We start from the raw sequence: 16,747 nt of genomic DNA on the forward strand, positions 1-16,747 counted from the left end.
TATGGGTTTACCCTGTCGGAGAGACCACCTCTCCCATTATGAATCAATCAACTGCAATGTGCAGTCCCTGGTGCTCTCTGAACCTGGTTGTTTGCTTGCAGACGTTTCACTGCCAAAGTAGGTAACACCATCAGTGCACTCATATTATGTAGTTTGGTAATGAAATGTCTCAATGAAAACCACCAAGCTCAGAGAGCACCAAGGATTCCATAGTTCAACCCTCAGCTACAAATATTCTCTTCTGTCAGTACCAACTGTTATGTTTAGAGTACCAGGACAGGCCCTTTTGATGGAGTTTCTCCTGCCAGAAGCTTTGCTACCTGGTATGCAAAAAATGGCTTCTCCTGTCTTGCTTTTAGCTAATAAATGTTCTCAAGAGCCTTCTCCCAGGATTTAGGAGAGTGGGCAAAAAGATATCTGTTTCATCAAGCTTTTAACTGTTAAATTGATTTTACAAGTGGTCCTCACTTAACAACCACTTATTCAGTGCCCATCAAATATATGATAATACTGAATGAATGGTAGTTATGATGGGACATTGTACTTATGGTTGTTGCAGCATCCCTGCAGTTACATGACTGCTATCTGGGCACTTGGCACCTGGCTTCCAATTACAACATCGAAGAGTCCTTGTGTCATATAATTGCAAGTTGCAACATACGCTGCCAGCTCTTCAAAAGCAAAGGCAAAGGGGAAATTGGCAGGTGATGGGGTTCCTAAGAGGTCCTCACTTAACTTTGGTCCTCGCCTAAAGTTACCCAGCCAGCTTTCGTGACTAAGGGAAGCCTAGAACTCAGAGTTTCCTGCTTTCTAGCCCAGTACTTTAACCATAATAATTTTAATACATTATAAGGCTCCTTTGAGTGCTTATATAGCAGAGTGGTGTGTGTGTGTGTGTGTGTGTGTGTGTGTGTGTTTAATAAGATTATTTATATGCAGAAAGGCAGGTATAGTCATTACTTTCTTAAAGGACTTACTGGGCAAGAAAAGCATTGAGGGGAAAACTCCTACATCAAGTTGCAGAAATAAAGAATGTAATTGGTACACACACTGACAGAGAATTAAATGTTGTTTCCAGACTTTTTAGCTAAGATTTAGCTAAGAGTGCAATGAGTAATGAACCAAAAAAAAAGAAAAAGAATTGCAAACAGATCTTGCAACTGTCATGCTGTTGGTTGCCAAAACCACAAGGCCTCGCCAGGTTTTCTTACATCTGCAGTTATGACCTGCAGTTATGAATACATGCTCAAATACTAAGTAAGTAAGTACTCTTACTTAGTATTTGAGTATGTAGCAGATATTGTTCTGTTTTTCACATAGCCTGCTAAGATGTCTCCCGCTAAGCATCTGGGCAAGGAAATTAAGCAAATTCTTTTAATTGATTATTTTTAGTTATTTTTTTCTGTTGTACATTTTTCAACCTTGGGCATTTGTTATCTAGACTCCTGGTTTAATTTTATGGTTTTAATTTTTGTATGCTGTCCTTATTGCTATGGGGGAGGTGGCCATTTCTATCAAATAAACAAATAGATAAGCAAGTATGCAAGTACTGATTTTTAGGTATAATAACAAGGTGGAACAAGTATTCAGATTACACCAGTTCTTCCCAAACCTAGCTAAATTACACAAAATAGGGTAAAAGTAGTTTTCTTTGAGTAACAATAATAAACCCATTATCTAAACATAACAAAGACATTCTGATAAGTGGTAAAATGACTTTCTGATAAGCAGTTTTGGGTAATGAAGGAAAATCGTTTTGGAAGTAATGGCTTATACAATCCCATCAATCCAGCAAGACCACGGGAAACTCCAAAGGTTGTGCTTTGCTTTCAGCTAACTATATTTTATATATTGTCTGCCTGATGGTTGCTTTGAATAATTTGGTTTCACAACTTACAGTCTTTTCCTTTATACTATATAAGTTGCTTATATTGTCTTGTAGAATTAACCATTGTTAGGCCAAAATGAAAGTAATAAGGACACAGATTTCAGCACTGCAGGGAAGCGCTGGTGGTGAAATGAAGATACTATAATTCACCGGTAAATAGAAGATTTCTAATCAATAAGTTTCTTTCAAATAAATTATGAGGTCAGATGACAAATCATGGTTAAATCAAATGAAAAGTGAATACTTCTGAAATCTTCCTAAATAAAAAGTGCACAAGTCTTTATGACTCATTCTTATTATGTTAAATGTTGGTTTAATGTGACTTCAGAATAAGGCATATGTATATGATGTATTTCTTCTAATTTTAATAATAAAAACATATTTTCTGTTCATTTTCATATAATTTCTCATATTACAGTTCAGAAAAAAATTAATGGTAGCTGAGCCAAAGTTAAAAGAATGATGAGATACATTTATTGCTAACCTATAGTATTTCCAAGAGAATGGCTAATCATAATTAATCTTCCCGCTTAAAAAAAAACCCTACATTCTGCTACAGAAAATTAGCACATCAGAGATAAGGTCTGTAGCTAAATTTCCTGACACACTAAATTTCCACATAAAGGAAGTACTTACATGGAGCAAATGGTCATTATGCCCTGAAAGGTAGGCTAAAAATCTGTAAAATGATCCTGCAAGGACTTTAATGGGTAAAATACATTACAGCCCTTGGAGAATTATTGTATAGATTTTTCTCATCCACCATGACAAATTTTCAACATTTCAGAACAAATGCCTTCTTCACCTTTTCTCTGTACACAGATAGATTTAGTTTGAAGGTTGCAGTTATTATCGTAATAGAGGGATGTTTTTTCTACCCAGGAGTCACTGTGGCAGCTGAAGCTGCTGAATCATGGCCACCCTGCAAGCAAAATGTATCACCAGCTGCCTGCCATGCCAGCTGTCTCAAGGTAGAGACAGCCAGAGCCGTCAAATCATTCCAGTGGCAGAGCAACTGTGCTAGATGCCTACCATCTGCAGATATTATAATTGGGCATCCAAAAGTTGCTTTCTAGCTCCACCAGTCTTACTTTTGATTCGGTGGGGCTCAGTTAGAATAGTTCCATTCTCTGTTTTGTCATTTGATTCCTATGTATAAAGAAATCCAGTGATTCAAGTGAAAACAGGCTCTTAAAACAGAGAGCCTATGTAATGTACTGAAAGTGGTTTCCATACATATCCTCTGTCCTGAAAAAATTTGTGCACGGTGTCTATATACATACACACGTTTCTGTCTTCCTTTGTCTTGGCAATATTATTATATGAAAAGCATCAGTCACTAGTACATTTTGTACTAAGTCACAAAATGAGCATATTCAAACAAACTCTGTAAAGGTCAATGTGGAAATCAAGAGAAAGGGGGAAATTATCTACAAATACTTCAGACAGCTTTTAAGTATAAGTGCACCCACATCTAGGCCCATCTGTTGTATTGGAGGAATCTGCTCACTAAAACAAGAAAGGCCTTGTGAGTTTAAGGAAGGAACAAATCTTTGATGTGTGCATTAATAGCAAGAGAGATGTGTGTTACTTCTGCATTTCCTGAGCGCACCCCCCCCCCCGCCAAAAAGGGAGATAGACTGGCTCAGTTGACTATGGAGCCATCATAGGTAAGCTGTAGAAGTCCAGACTTTCTGTAGAATTTGAACTCCTCCATGAATTTCAGAGCCAGTGGGGATAGTGGTTAGAAGTTCTGCTCTTATGGCAGTGATTTTGAACTATTCAATTCTGGAAAAAGGGAATGGACAACATGAGTTATCCCCAATATGTTGAGGAAACAATACCATTTTGTTCAATCCCATAAAATATGGGGTTTTCAAGAAGTATGAATGGAAATAAATGCTTTGGCTGAGTGAATTCGGGAACAACAGACACAAATGAAGAGTACTTAAGGCTTCTGAAAATTAACCAAGATCCCTGCAAAATTCTACTGTCTCTTCTTTTTAAGGTTCTCTGAATGGCCATCTCAGAATATAGAATATTAACAACATTTATTGCCCTTCTTAAATTTCTGGGCAGAACTCCAAGCATCTGGCATTAATGTAATTAAAAATGAACTAAAAATGTTTAGCTAACAGTATCAGAAGGAAATCTTGTTCCTAAACTCTTTGTGAAGTAGATCCTCAGCCCATCCTTAGCCCATCCCTTTTCTAAAATTCTTTTGGCTTCCCACTTCTTCCTTACTATCTGTTAGTTTTACCCTTTTATCTGTTTTATTTCGTGCAAAGCCCTGCCTCTGGGACCTCTTTTCACTTAATTCAACCTCTTCCTTCTTTAAGAATACAAAGGTAATGTCAACCTGCATGCTTAGAAAACTTACAGATGACAGCCTAGAACTGAAGATGGTAGAAAGTTTTGATTCCTTGGGCCCAAGGGAACAGATAAAGATGGACAATGTGCCAGAGAAGTAAGGTGGAGATTAATTTAAGGATGGAAGGCAATGAAAAACCTAGATAAGACTTATTTATTTATCTAGGTTATGTGCTCTTTAACAATAACAGCTTAAAGCACTCTTCAGTGATAATGTATGGCTCTGAAAGCAGGACATGGAGAGAAAAAGACAGACATCTTCAATTTATGGATCTGGAGATTGTTTTTGAGAGTACTATGGATGGTAAGAAAAATGATCAATCAGTCCTGAATCAAATAAAGGCTGATTGTTTCCTTGAGGTGATGATCAGCAAGCAGGAGCTTACATACTTCAGGCATCTGATGGGAAGGATGATGAAGTAGAAGAAAATAAGTTTGGTTGGCAAGATTGAGGGAACAGCAGATAAGATGGATAGGTGGCATCACAGAGATAACTAGAATGTCCTTGGAGGGACTATGAGTTAACGCTTGGGCAGGTTAAAATGGGAGCATTTATCCTTGTATTTACCAGGAACTGAGCCCATCTTGATGACACCTAACTTCAAAGACATATGGCACTTTTTGTTATCACTGCTGCAGCTTTTTCTTTGCTATTGTCCTTCTTCATCTTTTCAATTCTTTCCTAATCTTCTCCACCCACACATTCTGTGACCTCCATCTTCATCCATTGCTATGAACTTTATGCTACTGGGACTCACTTTCTATTCTGTTTCTAAACAGAGTTTTCCTGCCTTCCCTTCAGTCTTAAATCAGTTTCCATCTTCCCAAAGACTTCCCTAACTATCCTCCCTGTTAATATTTTATTACTTCAGTGATTATATATATGTAAAATTGTAGGTGGGTAATTTTATGACTCATACATACAAATTATGCCTTACAAAAGCTTGCTAAGAATAGAGAAAAACACTAAGTATGTAACTCTGATAGACAAAACACACCAATTGATATTATTTTTATAAAATCATTTGCCACTAGTTGCCCTGTACAAAGGATACCTGAAGAGAAGCGGTAGGTGGGATGGGGTGGGGCTACAATCGCTCTAGAAGTCTCCAGCAATTACCACCAATTGCTGTGTGAAAAGATCCTAAACATTTCTTTTCTGGTTTCAATGCTTCAGATTAAGCCTTTTTTGGTTTAGAATATTTTTGAATTTTCATTTAAACTGGTTTTTTAAATTATAAATTGTTTTGAGGAGACTATTATAAATAATTACAATAATGAAATAAATGGTTACCATGAATACAATTGATTCCATGGAAATCCCTTGGATTCATACAACTTGAAAAGGCGAACGTATCTGAATTCTACTTACTGGACAGAGAGAGATGCTCTGCTCCCATTGACTCATGCTCAAGCTTTCTTCCAATGGCGTGCATTTCCTTAGCACCAAGTCCCAGCCACAATAGGGATCCTGGGATCCAACACATGCGCTGAAAAATCAAATTGAAAACATCACAGAAATTCTCACATTTTTCTTCATCAGAAAAGACCAACATTCCTTAATGTGCCATGTAAAGACCTACTGTGTAGGACAAGCTGCCTGAAGATGGGGGTATAGGTAGTTCTTGTTTAATGACTGTTGCCTTAGCACTGTTTGAAGTTATGAAAAAGCTACTTATGATGCAATTCTGCAGATCCAAAGGGTGTACATACCCCTGCAATCACATGACTGCATTTTGGCACTTGTTAATTGGCCTACCTTTGTGGCCGGTTGCAGTGTTCCATGATCATGTGACCATGATTTACAAAGGTTTTTTTGCTAGTTTCCGGCCTTTTTGCCCATTTCTGGCAGAAAACACCCATAGGAATACCTTGATTCACTTAACAACTGTGGTGTTTCCTTAACAACTTCAGCATTTGCTTAATGACACCACAAAAAAAGGACAGAAAATTGAGTCCTGTCATGCGGGTACCTTGGCTTACAACTGTCATGACTTAACAATGGAAATTTTTAGACTCCATTAAGATCACAGGTCAAGGACTGTCTGTAGAGAATTTTTTTCTTTTCCCCAGTCTTATTTATTCTATAATCACCTAACTATAACCTGGAGACTATTATTCTCCAGGCAAAGCAAGAGGAAGGTCTAGTCCCCTCTTTTTTATTGTTTAAAATCTATCCCAAACTCTTCAAATACTTCTTCAGGTCCCTGAACAGAAGACAGCACTTTTCTCAACCTAAATGTTTAATTTTCCTACTGATGATTGTAATTTGCTGGTGCTAATAATAACTTTCCGGATATGTTCTACATTGCCTAAGATGGAACATTGCTTTAGGTAGGAGAGTTATGAGACGGAAGAGTTTAACTGAAAGTTTAATCAACTGAATTGAATTCATTAGGGCTAAGTTGCCATTCAATATTGTTTTTTGATGAAGGAATAACAATATACCCTTTTTACAACTGACATCTTTCCTCTATTAAACTGAAAATTGTTCTGCTTGAGATAGTTACTTAATGAAAATAATTTTAAATTAAGTAACTCTGTAATTATATTTTACTCATCTTTTATCATTCAAGGTCAACTAATCAGACAGATACCTGTGTGTTTTGTAAAACTGGCATCTCTTCAGTGGGATCTTCACCACACTTCTCTGAAGGCCCACATAGAGAGCACTCTGACTGTGTAAAATCTGCAAGCTCTTGATGGGCTCCCATTGCTTCTTTGGGAAGATGTGAATCTCCTCTAGCAAACAGCTACTGGCTGTCTGATTAACCGGAGCGAGGATTTTCTTAATTGTCCCATGATCTGTAAAAATACGTGGGTGAGATCAAAGAAGCAGAACTTACTGAAATGTTGTTCTCACAATTTCTTTCACATACATTTCAGGAGAAGGAGAAGAAAGGAAACTATACTGAGGAAGTGAGATAGAAGCTGAATACTCCCATACTTTGAAGGTCAAAATAAACAAACAAACAAAGCTGCTTTACATCATTGACCCAACCTGCTTTTCTGTTGGAAGCCATATTTCAACACTTTGACCAAGCTTTTTTCCGAATCCACCTGGTATACCTCCTTTTGACTGAAACATGATAGTGATGACTGAGCTTTGTGAGTGCAAACTGATTCCTCCCAAACACAGTGTCCTACTCTGCTAGGGCTACAGCAGACAAGAGGAGGAAAGCAGATCAGTTATTCCATATGAGCTAGCAGAACTTTTCTCAAGTTGAATATGCTTAGAGCAAGAAATAGGTTATGAATATCTGAGGCAATAAAAGAGAGTGTGATTTTAAAGGTATCATAGCAGTAAAATTTACTGACAGTCTTTTTTAAGGAATGGGCAGGTACTGTGGTTTACTTTCCTTTTCTTTAAATGATCTTCTGATAAACCTAAAGGAAAGTAAACCACAGTACCTGCCCATTCCTTAAAAAAGACTGTCAGTAAATTTTACTCCTATGTTACCTTTAAAATCACACTCTCTTTTATTGCCTCAGATATTCATAACCTATTTCTTGCTCTAAGCATATTCAACTTGTTGCACGGGTACCAAAATATGCACATATAAAAAAAAGAAATATGATTAAATCTGACTGGCTTCACTGCCTAGCATCACCCTGTTGCTTGTTCCTTAAACAGTTAGAAGCAGAAGGTATTGCAAGGCACTAGAGTTTACTATGGATTCTAACATATACGGCAGTTATATTCTTTTTGTACTTTTGATACTCGGGCCAAAAAGGGTAGGTCATCACTCTTGTGAAAGGTTCTCCCGCTTAGGCAACTATTTTTCCTTCAAACAAAAGCACAATATCCATGTAGAAAGCGGTTCCCATTACAATCATAACAACAGTATACAATTTGTTAATAGCTGGTCCAAACAATATAACAAGGGAACAGAAGGTCTGTGCACGTCTCCTATCCAGCCCACGCCTCTCAGTAAAAACTGGCAAGTGGTGGATGAAATGGACTAGGGGAATAATTCAGCATATCATTTGTAAGGGTGCACAGAAGAACTCTGCTACAGAATGTAAGAGAGCCCTGTTGCCATTCTGCCTCCAAATTGTACCTGGGAGGATACCTGACCTTAAAACAGAATACATTCTGTTGATGATTACATTAGCTCCTTTTCTTCTGCAATAGCCTTCATACAACATACACTTTCCAGCCCTTGAAGACATTCTGTTACAAAAATCATATTATTTATCATTCTGCACATGCTCTCCTAAAAGCTATTCTGATACGATCACAAATAGATCATAATTAGTAATAATTTATATTGTAAGCTGCCTAGAGTCACTATATTAACTCATGATTCCCAATCTTCAAAGGTAATACTGTGAAGATCAATATTTATATCAAAGGTAATACTGTGAAGAAGAATAATTATATCAAGACATTAATATAACAGATATAAGCAAAATCAACTTGAAAATATGTTCCAGAAGAAGAAATATTGGCTAAACTGCAAGATCAGCATAGCCTATTTGGAAATAGAGCAGGAATCATAATAAACATTTGTTGTTGTTAATTGCGAAGTCGTGCCCGACCCATTGCGACCCCATGGACAACGCTCCTCCAGGTCCTCCTGTCCTCTACCATCTTCTGGAGTCCATTTAAGTTCACACCTACTGCTTCAGTGACTCCATCCAGCCATCTCATTTTCTGTCGTCCCCTTCTTCTATTGCCCTCAATCTTTCCCAGCATTAGGCCCTTCTCCAGTGAGTCCTTCCTTCTCATTAGGTGGCCAAAGTATTTGAGTTTCAACTTCAGGATCTGGCCTTCTAAAGAGCAGTCGGGGTTGATCTCTTCTAGGACTGACCGGTTTGAACGCCTTGCAGTCCAAGGGACTCGCAGGAGTCTTCTCCAGCACCATAGTTCAAAGGCCTCAATTCTTTGGCGCTCAGCCTTTCTTATGGTCCAACTTTCACAGCCATACATTGCAACTGGGAAAACCATGGCCTGGACTATACGCACTTTTGTTGGCAGGGTGATGTCTCTGCTTTTTAGTATGCTGTCTAGATTTGCCATAGCTTTCCTCCCCAGGAGCAAGCGTCTTTTAATTTCTTGGCTGCAGTCCCCATCTGAGGTGATCTTTGAGCCCAGAAAAATAAAATCTGTCACTACCTCCATTTCTTCCCCATCTATTTGCCAGGAATTGAGAGGGCCGGATGCCATGATTTTGGTTTTCTTAATGTTGAGTTTCAAGCCAACTTTTGCACTCTCCTTCTTCACCCGCATCAAGAGGCTCTTTAGCTCCTCTTCACTTTCTGCCATTAGAGTGGTATCATCTGCATATATTAGGTTGTTGATATTTCTCCCGGCAATCTTAATTCCAACTTTTGTTTCATCTAGCCCTGCCTTTCTCATGATGTGCTCTGCATATAAGTTAAATAGGCAGGGCGACAGTATACAGCCTTGCCGGACTCCTTTTCCAATTTTGAACCAATCAGTGGTTCCGTGTTCGGTTCTCACTGTTGCTTCTTGACCCGCATATAGGTTTCTCAAGAGACAAATGAGATGGTCTGGTACTCCCATCTCTTTAAGAACTTGCCACAATTTGTTGTGATCCACACAATCAAAGGCTTTTGCATAGTCAATGAAGCAGAAGTAGATGTTTTTCTGGAACTCCCTAGCTTTCTCCATGATCCAGCGTATGTTGGCAATTTGATCTCTAGTTCCTCTGCCTCTTCGAAATCCTGCCTGTACTTCTGGTAGTTCTCGATCCACATACTGCTGGAGTCTAGCTTGTAGGATTTTAAGCATAACTTTATTAGCATGTGAAATGAGTGCAATGGTGCGATAGTTTGAACATTCTTTGGCATTGCCTTTCTTTGGAATTGGAATGTAAACTGATCTTTTCCAATCCTGTGGCCACTGTTGAGTTTTTCAAATTTGCTGGCAAATTGAGTGTAGCACTTTTACTGCATCGTTTTTTAAGATTTTGAATAGCTCAGCTGGAATACTGTCACCTCCACTAGCTTTGTTGTTGCTCAGATTTTCTAAGGCCCACTTCACTTCACATTCTAGGATGTCTGGTTCAAGGTCAGTGACCATCTCATTGTGGTTATCTGGGACATTAAGCTCATTCTTGTATAGTTCTTCTGTGTAGTTTTGCCATCTCTTCTTAATCTCTTCTGCCTCTGTTAAGTCCCTGCCATTTTGGTCCTTTATCATGCCCATCTTTGCATGAAACGTTCCCTTCATATCTCCAATTTTCTTGAAGAGATCTCTGGTCCTCCCTATTCTGTTGTTTTCTTCTATTTCTTTGCACTGTTCATTTAAGAAGGCATTCTTATCTCTTCTAGCTACTCTCTGGAATTCTGTATTCAATTGGGTGTATCTTTCTCTTTCTCCTTTGCCTTTTGCTTCCCTTCTTTCCTCAGCTATTTGCAAAGCTTCCTCAGACAGCCATTTTGCTTTCTTGCATTCCTTTTTCTTTGGGATGGTTTTAGTTGCTACCTCTTGTACAATGTTGCGAACTTCCATCCATAGTTCTTCAGGCACTCTGTCTATCAGATCTAATTCCTTAAATCTATTTGTCACCTCTACTGTATATTCATCAGGAATATGATTTAGTTCATACCTGAGTGGCCTAGTGCTTTTCCCTACTTTTTTCAATTTAAGCCTAAATTTTGCAACGAGAAGCTCATGATCTGAGCCACAGTCAGCTCCTGGTCTTGTTTTTACTGACTGTATAGAGCTTCTCCATCTTTGGCTGCAGAGCACATAGTCAATCTGATTTCTATGTTGACCGTCTGGTGATGTCCATGTGTAGAGCCGTCTCTTGGGTTGTTGGAAAAGAGTGTTTGTTATGACCATCGTATTCTCTTGACAAAATTCTATCAGCCTGTGCCCTGCTTCATTTTGTACTCCAAGGCCAAACTTGCCTGTTATTCCGGTTATCTTTTGGCTTCCTACCTTAGCATTCCAATCCCCCATGATGATAAGGACATCATTTTTTGGTGTTAATTCTATAAGGTGCTGTAGGGCTTCATAGAACCGGTCAATTTCATCCTCTTCAGCACCAGTGGTTGGGGCATAGATTTGGACTACTGTGATATTGAATGGTTTGCCTTGGATTCGAATTGAGATCATTCTGTCATTTTGGGGATTATATCCCAGTATTGCTTTTCCTATTCTTTTATTGACTATGAAGGCTACTCCATTTCTTCTGAGGGATTCTTGCCCACAGTAGTATACCTGATGGTCATCTGAGTTAAATTCACCCATTTCTGTCCATTTTAGTTCGCTGATTCCTAAGATGTCGATGTTCAGTCTTGTCATCTCTTTTTTGACTACGTCTAGCTTGCCTTGATTCATGGATCTTACATTCCAGGTTCCTATGGAGAAAAAATCTTTACAGAAAAAAATCTTTAATAAACATACATGTGCTAGATTCTTACTTATATTGTCTCCTGCTATAGTTTTGTTTTTACATTGTTGATATACAAAGTATTAAAAAATATTAAAGCCAAAGAATTGCCATACAAACAAGTCAAACGACCAAGTATTCTTTTGATATGTATTGAAGTTTACATTAGGCTAAGTCTGAAATGTAAGACTTCACAAATTAATAGGAATAAAGGTTGTTGACTTCCCATTCTGAAGATTTTTATTTATTTATTTAAGTGATTCTATTATCAATCTAGCAGAACTTTTAGTGTAGCCTACTATAAGATATTCTGTCAAAGGAGAAGTAGCTGATTAAAAATAACAAAAATTGGGAATGAATGTTTCCAAGCATTTGTTGTTGTTTTTTAATTGATCTAACTAATATTTAAGGCTTGTAATTCCCATGGGCATAGGAGTCTGGAGGTAGGGTCATTGTGATTCTGCATTAATGTGAGTTGTGTTTATTATTTAACGTCATTGTTACTATGCTATATATTAATTATCTGTTTTTTCTTCCTTTAATTTTTTGAATCATATGTTTGCCACCCAGAGTCACAACCGCAAGATTAGCAACTACGAAAAGGAAATTAATAGTGATCAGTCAATCAATCAGATGCTTTTTTTCTAAACTGGGGGAATAAGCATTAAAATGCCAAATATTCAAGGTTAACATGTATAAACTGATTTTGATGGGATCTGTAATGGTGGTGATTGACCAGGAAAGATATTCAATAGTTCAATGAAAATGTCAACACAATGTGCAGTTGCTGTAAAAAAGCTAAATATCACACTGGAAATTATTATTATTAAATGAAAATAAAGATCCACACAAACGTCAAAATTTTGCAGACCTTTGACAAATATATCATGCATTTCCTGTGCATGACTGAAAATGTATGATTTCAATTTAATGTTGAGAATGCCATTAGATAATCAGGTATACATTTTAAGAACCAGTATTTTTATAACCACTTGCTATTTCTGTACAAAAGCTTAAACTATACCAAATATTATAGCTATAAATATTTTTCACACCTCTGAAGGTCTTTAATTTGTATTTTTCTATTGCTTATATTTGTATATCCAAGTATTATGTAAAATGGACTGACTGCAAAGGAAAAAAACAGAATAAAAAAGGGGGAAGATTGGTGCTTACATAATTCTATGATCAGAATATATATGATTTAAAAGGAAACAAGCCTCCTGACCCAGAATTAAAAGTCAGTTACCTTCACACAAACGCACCATCTTTTTGTGTGCTATGCAACCATTGATAGGGGAAATCCCAAACCAGACATCGTATAATTGTTCTCTCAAAAGCATTATATATGTCATTTCCTTAAAAAAAATGTTTGAAATTATAAGCCATGGGAGGAAACCGGCTATTGATTCCCAATTCAGTCATACTGCTCTTTTGCACAACTGGTTTAAAATTTAATTATACAGTATACCTCGGTAGCTATGGTAGGTCAGGATCTGAAGAATTACTTTAATTTCCCCAAAGATTTAGGTATGTTATATAGGGATTGTTTTTCCTGGAACAACAGAACCAATTCTTCCATGCTGAGCCACATCACAAAGGGCTTTTAACTATGTCCATGTGGTCTAGATTTAATGACAAATTTAAGAACTAAATTACTTATATATTGATAAATTGATTCTCTTTCATAGGTGTAGATGGGTGTATTATTTTATATTATTTTACTCACTATGTGATATATCGTTGTTTATGTTGTGTAATCACTAGTTATTTTGTTATAGATATTGTTTGTTATATCACCATTAAAATAGTTCTTTCAGTGTCATATGTTTATGTTCTGCATTATAAAGAAATGGATGTCGACTAGAATGTTATGGATGTGTACAAAAATAGGAATTTATAGATTAGTGATGATCTCGTGATACACTCCTGTGAATTTTGTATATATTTACAATTTTTCTATAGACTTGTGTGGCTTCTAGTGGTTTAGAATGGAATAATAAACCCAATAAAATATGAGATGTAAACAATTAGGAATAGTGAAATACTAATCTAGTTGACAGCCAGTTTGATGTAGTGGTAAAATTACTGGCCTAGAAATTAGGAAACTGTTAAATTCTAAGCCTGCCGTAGGCATGAAAGCCAACTAGTTGACTTTGGGTGTCAGTCCAGCCTATCTCACAAGGGTTGTTTTTGTGGGGAAAATAGGATGAAGGAGTAGTAGGCATGTTCGCCTGCCTTGATGGGGTGGGATATTATAATAACACACCATCCCACCCCTTTTTTCTGATGCCTTCTTTTAATGGTAGTAATCAGATCCCAGATGGTCTGTGAAACAATACTGTTTTGACAACTATTTTAAAAGAACGCATCATATCTCTTAATCATCTCTCCCCCCGCCGCCATGTTTCAGAGGGAAGGGATTCAACGGAGAAATGCTGCTGTCCATCTCTTTACTGGAAGAGACATAAGCATATCCTCCTGGTCAGTGGTTCTCAACCTTTTTAATGTCATGACCCCCCAACCGGTCGTAAGTCGAGGACTACTCAACCGGTCGTAAGTCGAGGACTACTCAACTGGTGCAGCACCGTTTGCAGAATGGGACTTTTGGCGGGCTCAGCAGGGCAGAGACAGCCTGGACAATTCCTATTGGCTTTTGAAAGCCAATAGAATTAGACTCTATTCAAGAGAGTCTATTCTATTGGCTTTCAAAAACCAACAGAATAAAAGGGAGTAGCACAGCTAAGGAAAAGGGGAAAAAATGGCGGACTGTGTTGTTTGGTGACCCCCGTGAAATGGTCATTCGACCCCAAATGGGGTCCTGACCCACAGGTTGAGAACCACTGCTCCTGGTATAAGCTAACAGGACCAATGGGCCTACTGGAAGATTACTTTGGAGACACCAGGGAGCTATACAAAATGTATCAAAACACCGGGAAGCCTGTCAGAAGCCAATGTAGAAACTACCACAGATGAATTTGGTGAAAATTGTGCAGCATTCTGAAAGACGAGGATTCAGAGGAAAGGGTTATTCTGTTACGCATCATGAACAGACAACTGGGAACAAAATAAAAGAGTACAGGCAAAGTGATGGAAATGTTTCAGCTAATGAATGAAAATTGTTTGGTGAATTGATATCTTCTTAGAACAGGTTTATTTGTTTGTTGTTTGTTTCAAATATATGACTTAAATATGAAGCCAACTTTTATGTACACGTGTAAAGGAATACATCTAAAAGTATGATTAATTTGTCTATGCTAAAAGACTAACAGAACTGATAACGAATAAAAGAGTGATAAGAAATTCTAAGTTCTTTAAGATACCGTATATTCCGGCGTATAAGACGACTTTCTAAACCCTGAAAATCTTCTCAAAAGTCGGGGGTCGTCTTATATGCCCAGTCGTCTTATACGCCGGAAAATACCCACATGTGCGTCAGAGGCCAGCTGGCCGGGCTGGGAGGGGAGAAGCGGTGCCTTCCGAGCGGGAGCTGGCGCTCCGGACATGCCCGTCTTGCATGTGATGGGCTGCGTGGCATGGAAAGGGGCTCCCGTGACCCCAGGAGGCTGGAGGGGCAGGAAGGTCCCGGGGGGTGGCTGGGAGAGGGCAAGAGGTGCCAGGATGAGGATGGGGGGCTCCAGGTTGGCGGGTGTGAGAGTGCAGCTGGCGGCTCCAAGGTGCATGGATCCTCCGTGCAGCTTCCGAGGCCCCAGATGTGCCGCCACTTGGCTCTCCACCAGAGCCTCCCCCCTCCACCGGCAACTGTGTGGAGCTGCTTTTGCGTCCTTGGCAGCGCCTCCCCCTTCAATCTCTCTCTCTCTCTCTCCTTCCTTCCTTCCTTCCTTCCTTCCTTCCTTCCTTCCTATCTTCCTTTCCCCTTCAATATCCTTCCTTGTCCATCTCCTTCCTTTCCCCTTCAATCTTCCTTCCTTCCTTCCTTCCTTCCATCCATCCATCTCCATCTCCATCCATTGGCTGGTGTGAAAGGGCAGCCGGCGGCTCCAGGCATGTCCGAGGCCCCAGATGTGCTGCCATTTGGCTCTCCGCCAGAGCCTCCCTCCCTCCACCGGCAATTGTGCAGAGCTGCTTGTGCGTCCTTGGCAGCACCTCCCCCTTCAATCTCTCCTTCCTTCCTTCCTTCCTTCCTTCCTTCCTTCCTTCCCCCTTCAATCTCCTTCTTTCTCCATCTCCTTCCCTTGGCGGGTGTGAGAGGACAGCCGGCGGCCCCGAGGCACGTGGATCCTCCGCGCAGCTTCCGAGGCCCCTGATGTGCCGCCGCTTGGCTCTCCGCCAGAGCCTCCCCCCCTCCCTGGGCAATTGTACAGAGCTGCTTGTGCGTCCTTGGCAGCGCCTTCCCCTTCAATCTCTCTCTCCTTCCTTCCTTCCTTTCCCCTTCAATCTCCTTCCTTGTCCATCTCCTTCCTTTCCCTTTCAATCTCCTTCCTTTCTCCTTCAATCTTCCTTCCTTCTTTCCATCTCCATCCCTTCCCCTTCAATCTCTCTCCTTCCTTCCTTCCTTCCTTCCTTCCTTCCTTCCTTCCTTCCTTCCTTCCTTCCTTCCTTCCTTCCTTCCTTCCCCCTTCAATATCCTTCCTTGTCCATCTCCTTCCTTTCCCCTTCAATTTTCCTTCCTTCCTTCCATTTCCATCTCCATCCCTTCCCCTTCAATCTCTCTCCTTCCTTCCTTCCTTCCTTCCTTCCCCCTTCAATCTTCCTTCCTTGTCCATCTCCTTCCTTTCCCCTTCAATCTTCCTTCCTTCCATCTCCATCTCCATCCCTTCTCCTTCAATCTCTCTCTCCTTCCTTCCTTCCTTCCTTCCTTCCTTCCTTCCTTCCTTCCTTCCTTTCCCCTTCAATCTTCCTTCATTCTCCATCTCCTTCCTTTCCCCTTCAATTTTCCTTCCTTCCTTCTATCTCCATCTCCATCCCTTCCCCTTCAATCTCCTTCCTTTCCCCTCCAATCTTCCTTCCTTCCATCTCCATCCCTTCCCCTTCAATCTCTCTCTCTCTCTGTCTCCTTCCTTCCTTCTTTCCTTCCTTCCTTCCTTCCTTCCCCCTTCAATCTCCTTCCTTTCCCCTTCAATCTTCCTTCCTTCCTTCCCCTTCCCTCCCTCCCAACATT

The 16,747-nt window shown here is 39.5% G+C and overlaps 1 protein-coding gene across 1 annotated transcript in view; it reads right to left on the bottom strand.

Moving 5' to 3' along the window:
• The window catches only part of SEMA5A (semaphorin 5A), a 212,456-nt gene that overhangs the window by 36,499 nt on the left and 159,210 nt on the right, over positions 1-16,747 (bottom strand). The window contains exons 11-12 of the mRNA XM_039329293.1: positions 6,856-7,063; positions 5,631-5,748 (exon numbers count right to left, since the gene is read on the bottom strand). Coding sequence (XP_039185227.1) covers positions 5,631-5,748; positions 6,856-7,063 — 326 coding nt within the window. The remainder of the gene's footprint in view (positions 1-5,630; positions 5,749-6,855; positions 7,064-16,747) is intronic.

The sequence above is a fragment of the Crotalus tigris genome, unplaced genomic scaffold (genome assembly GCF_016545835.1).
Source record: "Crotalus tigris isolate CLP2741 ecotype Arizona unplaced genomic scaffold, ASM1654583v1 scf7180000024391.5723578, whole genome shotgun sequence".
Lineage (NCBI taxonomy): Eukaryota > Metazoa > Chordata > Lepidosauria > Squamata > Viperidae > Crotalus > Crotalus tigris.